This window comes from Chelon labrosus, assembly GCF_963514085.1.
Source record: "Chelon labrosus genome assembly, chromosome: 6".
In the NCBI taxonomy this organism is placed as follows: Eukaryota; Metazoa; Chordata; class Actinopteri; order Mugiliformes; family Mugilidae; genus Chelon; species Chelon labrosus.
In genome coordinates, this window is record NC_140342.1 from 5,159,675 (window position 1) to 5,173,118 (window position 13,444).

A 13,444-nucleotide genomic window follows, 5' to 3' on the forward strand; every position below is an offset into this window, starting at 1 on the left:
AAACACTGTGAGAAGCTCAAACCTGTGAAACTCCGATGTCTGAAAGATATGGCAGACATGTTTTTGCTCAGTACTACTAGAAAAGTGATAAATGTAAATTAACACTCAAATTAATATAATAATTAATGGCTGTCACTATTATTATTATTATTATATATAATTATTATTGAATATAATTATTAACCTCTTCAATTCAAATTCTAACATCTAAACTAACATACTGAAATGAAAACAGCTTTGACCCCTGTACTTTTATTCAATACATTCATAAATAAGGTTTTGCCAGAAGGAAATCATCCAAAAGTTTCCTGTAAAACCATCAGAAAACCAACAGGCAGTAATGACACAGAGTAGCAGGTTGAGGCGGTTTCATTATGTGGCATGTTTCAGCTGATACAGAGATTGTCCTTCAACCAATCAGAGCTATTCTATTGTAAACAAATGCTGTCGATATCACCGCATAAAGCCCAACCAAATGATTTGAGCATAATCAGCTCTCAACAAAAAAATGAAAAAAGCTTCAGTCTAAATATCTGGCTTTGTTTACCCATTAGATCAGAGCTGTAGAAGTTAACAGCAGGTTTAAACCATAAACTGTATATAAATATGGACAACACATCCCCATTTCCTTGCATTGGCCAAACTAACGCTAGTTTCCCGGGGATACGGGCGGCACCATCTTGCGATTTTGGAGCTAGAGTCTGCGCAGTGCGGTCCGAGAGTGGAGCCACGCAGAGCTGCAATATTGATGACCTGCCCACATTTCCGCCAGACTGACTCACGTTTTCGTTTATTTAATACTGAGCTCTGCTCTACCTCCACCAGTTACAAGGAAATGTTGGATTATACACTGTACTTGCGTCTTTAATTATGTTTTACAACTCTAACAGCCCTATGGGGCTGTTTCACAAAGTTGTTAGCATAGTCTTGTAGTCTTCATGATGGCACCAGTATTATATTAACTACATAAAATGACTGCAATCACCCTTAAAAAAAATATTTGACGTGTTCTTTGACGTTTTAACTTGGCATAAGTCCCATCCACTAACATGGAGGAGGTGGAGATAATGACCTATACTGCAGCCAGTCACCAGGGGGAGCTCTACTGGCTTAGGCTTCACTTTTGAAGAGCTGTTCATTCATCCATGTTTATACAGCCTATGGTTTAAACATACTGCTTGATAAATAGCTGAAAGGACCCCGCCTCCATTTCATGCCAAAGCATGGCATTATGTGTGTAACTTCAGTGAGAGTGAAGCTATGCTCCTAGTAATAGAGAACAGAGTGGATTGTGGGAACAGCAGTCAGGTAAACTTGTGTTCTCCCCTCCAAGTTTGATGTCAGTAATGACATAGCCTTAAGCTGTGGTAGCTTTCAGTCATCTGTCTTTATTCTGTCTATCTTGATAATCTAGCTGGAATGCTGTTACAGTCTCTTGGTGTGCCTAACAAAAGTGAGTGTAAAATACAAGGATTTATTACTTATTAGTGTCTTTCTATTTTATTTTAGTTGGAACTTCTGCTCAGAAATATAACCATGTTACACATGAACATGTCTTCATATGCGTGGGCACAAAATTAAACTGACTCCTTCTAGCAGCAACCCGCTACGGAACCAGTCCAGACAATACACTGCATGGGCATGAAAGCACCCTATACTTTTAAAACAAGACCATGAGTACGCTAGTCTCTTAGTCAAGTGATAGTCACAACTTTGGAATGCAATGGATCAACCATTGATTAAATAATGAATTTAATATTGACTAGCTTGGCATACTTGGGAATATGGATGCAGATCTCCCAGTAAATACTAAAGAAGGGAGGGCAGTAGTCAGAGCACTGTGGTGTCAGGTGTGACTGAGTTGATGCTAAACGGTTTACATGACTCACAGGTAAGGTAGGAGGGCCCCTTAGCAGGATTTTGCGTAGGGCACCAGGGAGTTTATGACTGGCTCATCACAGAGTCAAAGCCTCTTAAGCAATCTTTGTGACTTGCTCATGGATTGTTTCTAGTTTCTAGTTCTAGTGTGAACATGCAAACAAAGGCATGCGCAGATGACAGCACAAACACACACATGAAACAAGCACAGGATGTTTTGTAGACTGTAAACCGTGAACACGCCTCGGTGGTCCATAAAGTCTGAAGGTAGATTAATTGACAAATCCGCGGAAGACAGGAGGACGGGAGACACTGCGTGAGCCAAAACTCTCCCATCCCTCTTATTAAAGTGCTGTTTAATTTGTGAAACACTCTTTATTAATTTCCTTTCAAGGATGATGGCAATGATGTGCCTAATAAACGGCTTTAATTACAGAAACGAAACTTTTTTTTTTCACCCAATATGTTATTTAAAAGATGATGTCCTCCAGTAGCTGCAGTGATGAATGCATTCAGCAACGATGCACACACAGTAGAGCCACGTCTGCTGCTCCCATTCTGACAAATGATTCACTGCACTGAAAAATAGCTTTACCGCACTAGAAATGGTAACTAGTGTAATAAAATCCTAGCACTCGCTATTCATGCCCCGCTCAGGGTACAGGAGCTGTCAAATCCTACGCAATTTTGAAATCAGGTTGCGTCACACACTTCACTTCAATCTTCACTGATTTTCTTCTCTCTGATATCAAAGTGCATTCACTGTACCATGATAATCCACACGATCGCATTGGGAACTGGACACATGGTCGCACAGGGAATTGGATGTAAAATACTCGCCAATGCACCAGTTAGCTGGTCTGCAAATCACCAGTCTAACCAAAAAAAAAAAAGAAACAGAGGAAGAAGTACTTTATAGAGAGAAACACAAGAGCCGAAGGTTAAATAAACAATGTTTGGGGAGACGCAGTCAGCACAGTCACAGGGATCTGTTCTTCAGAAAAACTGTCCAAAAGTATTAAACGTGTTTGACATTAACCCCTGATGAGTCTGCAAACAGTTAGCGAGGTTTAAGAGTGGATCTGTAAACGCCTTTACATTTCAAGATAATCTGAGTCTAACCTCTGTTCAGAGCAATTCCCAGGCCTAATACATCCTCAAATTGTTTAGAAGAATGAATACAGGGCCGCTCAAATCTCCAGCAGTCTGATCTCTGCATAAAAGTGTTCTTGAGCTGTCCTCGGTCAACAGCGGCCGTCCCTTAAGTCTCTACTGATGTTGCTTTTTTTTTTTTTTTTAGCCAGCAGTCTAGGAATCAAACCAAGCACAGGAGACATAAAGAAACTTAGCTTGTTTGGGGTTATTAAAGAAGAAAGAAATCCCAGTGGCAGCGGCCAATATCCGCTGCACTGGGCAGATAAAGTCAGCAGCTAACGGCAAAAAGGAGTCACTCTGGATGAGAGAAAACAAAGCTCAAGTGAAAAGTCACTTTAAAGTACAGCCAACGTTTCCTGTAGGCAGTGTGGCTGGTGAATCTGCATTATTTAAAATGTGATATTAAGCTAAGGGTGTTGGCTGGAGTTTACTAGGTCAAGGCCTCCGTGTGTCCAGTATAGGCTCATCTCTAGTTAGTACATGCGTGCACAGTCACACACATGGGCACACGCAAACACATCATGCAACAGAGGAGATCGTCCTCCAGGCCTGTTGTTTCCGATGGACTCGCACACTCTAGCACATGAAACCAGATGTGTGTGTTCAAAGCCAGGGGATGTTTTCCACAGTTTTTGTTTGCCACTTTAGGTGGGCTTCATATGGGTAGTGGAGCCCTCGGGGAAGCTAATGGCCTCATAAATACATTATCGCTCAGATGGCAAACACTGAAGGCTCCACTGCATCCATCTGATGTGAGTGCATGTGCGTGTGAGGAAGAGATAGGGTGTATTAGTGTATTAGGAGGAAAGTTATGGGGTGTCATAAGAAGGTCTCTGTCTGTGCATTTTGATATCCGTTCAGAGCTGAGTGAACACACACACACACACACACACACACCCAGACACACACACATACAGCATGCGCAGCTAACTCCTGTGCTGCGATATCATGCATGAACACACGTCACATCTGCATACCTGCATGAACGCAGTCGTGCACATTATGACTTGATGGCTGATAAGCTTGCCTGAGCTCATTCTTTTTCATTTATTTTTTTTTCTTTAATTTTGTGACCAGCGTGAATGTTTCATCAGTTGCCTATTTTTAGACACCCATCGGAAGCGTGTTGAGTCTGGAACGCACACATAAAACTGCATGAACATCCCCAAATAGCTGCGTACAAGACAGTCGCGCACACACAGATTAACATGCACACTGGCAAGCATCGCCAGCATGAAGCAGCATGAAGCATGAAGACACTTGATGTACTCTGCTGCTGTGTCGCACTAATCTGCTCAGCAGCTTGAGTAGAGTCATGGATTCGGCTACGTGTGAGCACGCATGTGTGTGTGTGTGTGTGTGTGCTCTGCAGACATGTGCATACACACAGTATCTCTTCGTTTGCACTGTATGTACGTATATTCTTTTCATGCTGCAAGTATCTAGATATCTGTATCTGTACATGTTTATGTGGAATCCCCCGGCGACTGAAATTGGTCTGGAGTCGCTCCGCTGGGAACTGATTAAAGTCACATTGTTTGGGTGGGCTTTATGCAGTGATGGACAGAAGAGAAACAGCTAGCCTTAGCAACGATGGCTTCCACACTAGCCTCCAAACACTGGTCAGATATTAGACAGCAGATATGTTAGTTGTTAGTTGCGTGTGCAATTTTCTAACGCAAAGCTGCAGTGTGATATCTGTTACCTAGTTAGTTATTTAAAGCTATCTTCCTTGATCTTGCATGTGTTGTGGGGTTATGCAGTGTCATTAACATTCAAGTCAAAGTGCTAGTCAGAATTTAGAAAAAGGGAAAGTTTCTTTTGTCTAAAAGCTCAGATAAAAAGTAAGCAAGGGTCAGGCAATAAGATGGATGAGACGTGGATGTCTCAAAATAGCTGAAGCCTGTCCTATGAAAGAAATTCAACACTGCAATTTAATAGATACTGTGCAATATCGAACAAGTGTCACTCATCTTTATTGCACTTTGTTCAAATCATACTTCTGTATTGTAGCAGTCTTAGCAGCGGTATGCTTGCCAGGTAGTCTGAGCTTCTTGAAAGAAATGCAGCAACATTCATGCCTTTTTATTTGCAGCAGTGTGATCTAAGGTTGTGGCGGGCCCCCAGCAAGAACGAAGTTTTCATCTCCTCCAGCCCAAACTAATGGAATCAAGTCAATGGGCCTCCTACAAGGAGGTTTATGGTTGTCATTGTAAAATATGCCAAAAGGTAGCTATTCAGAGGCCGCCTTTATCAATCATTTCACAGGGCCACAAACAAGCGCTTGGTTTGTGCGTTCTGACGGTGGACCCCTGACTACACTTGTAAAGCATGACAATGGTAATTGTTCCCATCTGTCCCATATGGCGTGAATGCGACATTACTCCTGTGGTGAGCTATTTTTACCTGTTAAAGCTTGTTCCTTGCGCCAGAGCAGACAAAGACTGGTCCATTCCTCAAAATAAACCTTAACCAACCAGCTTTCACTAGTTAACGCTGCTGATACCAGTAACTTTTATAGGAGGATGGGACGCACTAAACGGTCAATTAAAGCTAAAATATTTTTGTGAGATTAGGACTTTTTGGTTGGGCTTTCTTTCTTCACCGGCTCTCTTTTGTGTGGCCTGCTAATCCGTTCTTTCACAGTCAGTGGTTGGTTGCATAATAGTTATTTAGATACTATAAATATAAAACTAAATTTCTAGTTTTGTGTGCCTGTGACTGAATGTGCTCATTAGCTGCTAATGCATGCAGGTGTTTTTTTTCTCCATACCCCTGTGTGTGGTTGTACTGTATACGCTTGCCTGTCTACGCCTATGTGCCTGTTTGTACAGTAGTTGCATGTTTGTGTGTGAGCCTCCCATCTCTGCACTGTGAACAGCAGGGCAGCTGACACCTCGGTGAGGGTGGATTAGCATATCAAACTACTGGCACTACTCTGCATGTCTCCTGACAGCAACCTCTGTCCCATGGGGTCGAGTATGGAAAAGACACAGATATCCGAATGTAAAAAAGATGAGAGCAGAGCAGAGAGGAACAGGATCTTAACAAATATATTCCATGCTGGATGTATGCCAAAAAAATACTTGGGGAAACATTTATCAATATCTCTTTGTCTGCTAACCGTTTCTGTCTAATTCTATTGATCAGTTATATTAACAACAATCAAATTACGCTTTGTGATGAAGCTGTTCGGGATGAATTATCACTCAGCTCCTCTCAGCTGGAGAGCTTTAGCGTCTGAGCTTTTTTTTTTTAAACTATCAGCTTTGTCTTTTTAAAATCACTGTTCTTTTCTTTGAAATAGCTAATAGTTTAGCTAGGGAGCAACATTAAATTGTGGCGAAAACAACAGAACTAAAAGTCTTTTCCTTCAGTGACTGTTATGTGTCAGTGGTGTTTAATCATCCACTAACATACTTTACAACTAACATCACTCAAGTGATGGAACTTGTGGATTATATGCTTAAATTAAGTGTATTTTGCCCAGACTCACTGTTGTAATAGGTTATGAAATCAGACCAACTACTTGAGTGTGGAAAGCAATCTCATGAAAAGGATCCATTTTTTTTTCCTATTTATTTAAGGAAGGACTGAACACACTCCTTCCAAAACCTTATTGCTGGTTTTGTGAACCACATTGTCTTTGCAAATTCACACTCATTCTGCAGGTTATTGAGCCAAACCTGGACTCTACAGCTCTGCAGGGATGTCCATTCTTGTTGGTATTTGACTGCATTTTTACCTGTCCTCTTCTAAGCAATTCTTCTTGGCTGCCCCAGCCAAGAAAACTGTATGCAGAGGAGGTTTTCTAATTCTCTTTTAAAAACCTTTTTTTTTTTTTTTTCAACGTAACATTGATCTTACTGTCTCCTGTAGAAGTGTCTTGCGAGTCCAAGATTCCTGACTCCTGTAGGGATCGGATGCAGGAGTCCACCAGCTCCAGGCCTGTCGTCAGCTCCTCCTCTATGTCCTTCTGCCCATCTACGCGTGTGTGAAAAATAGGAAAAAAAACATGAGAGGAAAGAAAGACAGTTTCCCCTGCCACAGTCACGACATAGGTGGCAGTAAACTACGTACAAGACCACATATGTGCAGTCCCACTGACCCTTGCTTTATTGTCATTGTTCGTGAACCCTTTCAGCTGCAAATGCAGTAACTGAACAACCGCAAAGGTTGTTTGTACAAACCCTCTGAATATAACGCATAGCATTTAAAAATGTAGTACAGGACATTTGTTGTTAGGGTTATGGTAATAAAGACAAGGTTAAGGTTAGAATTAATAGTTTTAGTCATGGTTAACAACATCACTATTGGTTTGCAATGAAAAGTGTTTTCTTGACCCATCCATCCACCCAAAGGTCACACATCCTTTATCCTTTATTTCTTTTTTTTAGAGAAATCTGCATCATTGAATTGCATGTTTCATATTTTCAAATAGGTATCCTACAGTTGTTACTTGGAATGGAAATGTTACTTTCCATCACTGCCAAACACAACTGCCTCCAACACATCCAGGAGCGTTTGAGGCTTCTGCCCAGATTTGCCTATTAAAATACATTTAGAGCAGATTGATTGATGAAAATTCATTTTCACTCAGCCGCTGATTAATCACTAAAGAAATGGTCTCAGTCATGTCTCACCACAGAGCAGTATGCAAGGGTGAAATCCAGGCCAAGGGTAAAAACCTGATACTGCAGCAACAAATCTTGTGGGATTGAGGTCCACCTTGGGTACTGTTATTCTGTCAGGCAGGCTGATAACATGGCCTGTGCATTCAGGTTAGAGAGAGCTGCCAAGTGGGATAAAAGCTTACAAATGAGTCTTAGGAGCAACATTAATCTCTTATCGAGATGGAGAGAAAAACGGTAATGGTAGAGGCCTTAGTCGGTGGATTTAGGAGGCTGATTTTATTGACCCTGACTGACGCAATTTGCAGACTGATGATGTCGACGCTGTTGGTGAAACATTTCTAGTGCCGTCTGCAGCATTACGCTGGATTTACTCTGGCTCTCATATACAACGGCCAAAAGTCATTTTTAAACCTGTTTGATCCAGAGCTGATGGGTTTTTAAAGATTTGTGAGTGATGATGAGATCAAAAGGTCTGATTTGAGTGCGGAAGGGTTTTCCTGTTTTGTGACAGAGTAAATTTAGTTCTAGCGGTTGAGCTTGAACACAGCAGCACGGATGAAGACCGCGGCAGACACAGCGAGCCTTCAGTATGAAATGTTTTGACCGCAAAACCTCTGGGCTTCTGTGTTAGTCACCTCTTTGTTGAAAGAGGTCGCCAATCCTGCACTCAGATAATCAATCTAATCTAAGCACCCCATACATCTCTGAGTGACTGACAATGAGGCAGAGAGACAGGCTGAAGTGTCATGCTTGGGCGGTGTTTTTTCAGCTAATATGCTGTCAAAGAAGTTGTCAAGCCCAAAGAGGTGTCTTAATTTGACTTTCAAATCATCTTAAGCCCTCACAATCATTGATTCTTGTTGTCCTTTATGGAAAACATTTCCCATCTGGCACTCCGCACAGGTTTAACTAAATGCTGAGAGTTATTTGCAAATGCTGTTTGACCTTTGCTCAGCTGTCAAAAGAGGTGAAGCCTGGTAAGGGAATTTGTGAGAGTTTTTTTTTTGTTTTTGTTTGAGTAGACCTGACCTATTTTTTTCACTTGAGTGTAAGTATGGAGAATGTGTCTTTTGAGCATTTAACTACAGCAGCCACCACATATTCCTTTGTAATGGACTGCATCAGTCTATTGTGTAACCGGCATATGATGGAAGGGTGTTACAATGGCAACGAGTGTAATTAGCACAATCATCAATGTGCAGTGTTGGAATGCAAACAACGGAGGACAAGACATGAAGTTATGAAAGGAAACATTACCTTGGTTGTTCCAGCGAAACTTCTCGTCTGCTGAGCTGCAGGAGGAAAACAACAGAAAGAAGACATTGTTAGAAATATGAGCAAGAACAAAATAGATTTTACAGTACGTTTTTGTTGGGAGGTGTTTGCTTGAGGAAGAGCAGAATGACTCAGCTCTTTAATGGCATTCCATTCAGCCTCCCGCGCTATCATTTCTACTCCCCAGTATTCATTCTTTCATTTTCCGTAACCGCTTGTCACCAGGCTATCACAGGGCTGACACAAAGAGACAAACAACCATTCACGGTCACATGAACACATAGGGCCAATTTAGAATCACCTATTAACGAGCATGTCTTTGGACAGTGGGAGGAAGACGGAATATCCGGAGAGAACCCACGCAGACACAGGGAGAACATGCAAAGTCCACACAGAAAGGCCCAAGCCGACCTTGTGTCCGAACCCAGAACCTTTATTCCCAAGAAAAAGCCCACAAAACAGATAAAACAGGAATATGTCTATGTTGTTTTTTTTTTTTTTTTACAATTTTTAATGATTGTGTACTGCTGTATCGAAGTGAATTTGTGATGTTTTTCACCTTCGGCTGTAGGATGACAAACCACAGAGCACGGCGCTTTGAGAAATTTCTTCAATACCTCTGACACAGAAACCCTCCTAAAAACCATTATATAAAGACACACTCCGAAGCACAATTTTGTCAGGCTGAAAACAAGATTGTTTTTGGATGTTTCTTTTGGAGAAACAAGGATTGATTGATTTTTTTTCAAGCAACGCAGTTATCTTGTCATAAGAAGAATTTCAGAAAGGTGAGCACAAAGGAATTAGAGAAAAAAACATTCCTAAAAGGCCAGTGAGCTGTTAAAATGCTGTATACATATATATATATACATATATATATATATAATTTGATTAAAGTGTGAGCCTCAAATCATATCCCATTGCAATTAGAACGACACCTCGGTGCAGAAAGGGTTTCCTTTTCACTAAGCACCACCAGGCTGTCGCTAGACAGAAGCCATGTGTGTAATTGTTGGGTTAATCTGGTCGTCTCTGATATCGCTAAGTGTTCAACTTGCCATGCTTGATTTGCAACACTGAAAATTACATCCTACACATGCAAGTACCAAGTGGAGAACTAGAGTACCAGGACTAATGACTGAACTAAGAGCACGACGTGAGATGTAATGTCAGCGATATGTGATATAATTCATAGTCTGGCTGTCTACTTTTTTCTTAAGATAATAGCCATGTTGCACTGACACGCTGTACACAAATGTCATAGGTCTATCACAGTTGGTGGTATTTCTTGTATATTGCTCTTATATTTCTCTTAAATTTTAGAAACCATTTATGAAACAAACACAGCATACAGTCTTCTAGTACAACAAACCACTGACAAGTTTCTAAATGCCACATTGATTACAAACTCCACACACATTTATGAGAAACTCTCAAAGACCAGAATACACAGTCACACTTACACTAGTATCACAGACTCAAAGTTATCTAATTCATGACTACTAATAGCCTGGCTGACGCGCCTGCACATCTCAATGAGATGCTGGTCTGGAAACTACGTGTTTATTTTCTCGTATTTGAGGCGTGGTTTTACAAATGCCTAGAGCCGTTTATTGGGCGCTACGAATGTCTATCAAATGCGCCTGGTAATTCCCATGCTGCCTTGCGCGCGATTCATAGCCAAAGCCTGTTGGTAGCAGAGCAAACACATCCTTCTTGGCAATGAAGTCTTTCAACGCCAAACGTTGCTCTTTTTTTAAAATAAACTTGCGTTCTAAGCTACTTAAAACACTGTCTAAGGCTGCATCGAACGGTAACGTTAGGTCCGCTGCCATGTTGGATTAACACACTACAAGCTTCGGTGTCGCGCATAGACGTCGTCATCGTCTTGCTGCCCCCCCCCCCCCCCCCCCCCCCCCCCCCCCGTTCTGTGATTGGTTCCCTATCTCAGGAGAAAATATGGGCGATGGTTTCCAGACTGCTTTTGCAGCGAGAATGAAATCGCGCGCAAAGCAGTATGGGAACACCCAGGCTAGACTACTAAAATGGTCGCTATAAGTTAATGACAGCAAGATTAAGAGACAAATACTTTTGAATGTCTGTCCACCTGTTGTTGTAACCAAGCTCATCACGCGCCATCATGTTACCTTTTCAGTTGCTGCTAATGGCTGAAGCTACTCACAGATGAGTCAATACTGAGGATCAATCCAAACCCCATTAGCCACCCTGATACAAACCAAGACATATAATTATATAAGTAGGCTGCAGGCACAATGCAATACTGATAATTAGCTGCCAACAAGTAGAGCAGGTCAGCGTAGTGTGACTACACACTGTATATACTGTATGCATCAGACACTATTAATGGCTTGAGACAGAATGAATAAAAGCATCGTTGTGTTTGGTGCTCCTCTGAATAGCCATAAGATTTATTCCCTGAATCCTCTTTTGAGGCCCGTTGTAAGTCTTGAGAGGCCATTGAATATATTTCATATAAAGATCCGCCTCAACCAAGATACCAAGAGGTTGTTTACTCTGCCTGCAAGCCTTACAAGTAAACTACTGGTGAAGCTCTGCGTATGTGATAAACATGCTATAATTATAATGTACCACATGATGAGGTAGTTAATTCAGAGGGATTTTCATACAAAAAAAAAAAGATAATTATAAGCTGTATGAAGTATATGAAGCTAGAAGCAGCAGGTAATTAGCTTTGCCTAAAGACTTGAAGATGAAAATAGACAAAAAAAATGCTAATTACTATGGATTATATACAGTATCAAGATGGAGGCATCCTCAGTAACATCATCTGTGGCCATTTTCCCAGTGCTCGATTTATCTAATTTCAGGCCAATCCAACAAAGAGGGCAAAGGGTTGCAGCCTAAATGGAACTGAGACACGCAGGTGATGCCATCCAGCCCATGTTCTACCTGTGTCTGCGTGGGTTCTCTCCAGGTACTCCAGCTTCCTCCCACTGTCCAAAGACATGCTTGTTAGGTTAATTGGTGATTCTAAATTGGCCGTTGGTGTGAATGTGAGTGTGACTGGTTGTCTGTCTCTCTGTGTTAGCCCTGCGATAGACTGGAAACCTGTCCAGGGTGTACCCCGCTTCTCGCCCGATGACAGCTGGGATAGGCTCCAGCACCCCCTGCGACCCTTCACAGGACAGGACATTTTAAATATGAAAATACATCCCCAGTTGTCATAAATAGGTAAATTAGCTATGGAAATCAACATTGTATCTTTGTACCAGACTGTAAACATATTTATTTCTGCTTTAAACTGAGCATTTTTAGATGGGGGTCTGTGGGGATTGACTCGCACTGGGGCAAGCCTCAAGTGGACATTAGAGGAACTGCAGTTTTTAGCACTTAACCATTAAAATTCCACTTTCTTTGTAGCCTGGGTGTTCCCATACTGCTTTGCGCGCGATTTCATTCTCGCTGCAAAAGCAGTCTGGAAACCATCGCCCATATTTTCTCCTGAGATAGGGAACCAATCACAGAACGGGGGGGGGGCAGCAAGACGATGACGACGTCTATGCGCGACACCGAAGCTTGTAGTGTGTTAATCCAACATGGCAGCGGACCTAACGTTACCGTTCGATGCAGCCTTAGACAGTGTTTTAAGTAGCTTAGAACGCAAGTTTATTTTAAAAAAAGAGCAACGTTTGGCGTTGAAAGACTTCATTGCCAAGAAGGATGTGTTTGCTCTGCTACCAACAGTAGAGGTGGGCGGATCGATCCAAATATCGATAATATCGATACCAACGTTGGTATCGAGATTGATCGATACCAATGTAATGAGATCGATACTTAAGTTTCAGTTTCTCTCGTTTCATTAAAGAAGCGACCTGACTCTGTTTGTCTAGATGCCGCTGCTGTCAGAGCAGATCAGGCTCATTTGCTCCCGCTCCCCCTCCCCCTCGCGTGTGTTTGTTGTACTGTCATGTGACTCCGCAGCGCCAGGTGACCGAACACCGCCCACCGCTACCAGCCAGGCTCGGCCAGCAGCAAGGCATTACACACAACGAGAGAAAGAATGGAGCTGTTTGGTTATATTTTCGGGCCGAAAATGAAACGATAGCAAGTTGTGTTATTTGTAAAAAGGTGGTAAGATACAGTGGTAACACAACAAACTTGTAAAAGCATATAGAAATTTTTAAAATTGCCGCCCACTTGGCCCCTACAGATGCTGATGAGAAGAAAAAAAGTGCACGAAAGGGGAGAAATGTTGTCTTATTTTTGTATTGTATTGTACTTCCTAAACACTTCCTTACATTATTTATAATATTTGTTGTGGAGTGATAATTTTCTACACTTTGTTTATTTAAGAAAAAAAAAATCCAGAAAGAAGTTAAATGAAGGGAGAGATTTAGTTTTTATTGTAGTTTCTGAACACTCTGCCTGAAAAATAATTTGTTTTTATTTGTCCTCAAGTGATCATTTTGTGTTGTTTCTGAACAAAAACTTTTATTGTGATAAAGTATTCTCTATTTACT

At 41.5% G+C, this 13,444-nt stretch overlaps 1 protein-coding gene across 2 annotated transcripts in view; it reads right to left on the reverse strand.

Moving 5' to 3' along the window:
* Window positions 1-13,444, reverse strand: part of ctnnd2b (catenin (cadherin-associated protein), delta 2b) — a 125,253-nt gene that overhangs the window by 67,273 nt on the left and 44,536 nt on the right. For both annotated transcript variants that reach the window (XM_084545844.1, XM_084545843.1), the window contains exons 3-4: window positions 8,925-8,959; window positions 6,901-7,017 (exon numbers count right to left, since the gene is read on the reverse strand). In XM_084545844.1, the coding sequence (XP_084401970.1) occupies window positions 6,901-7,017; window positions 8,925-8,959 (152 nt within the window). The remainder of the gene's footprint in view (window positions 1-6,900; window positions 7,018-8,924; window positions 8,960-13,444) is intronic.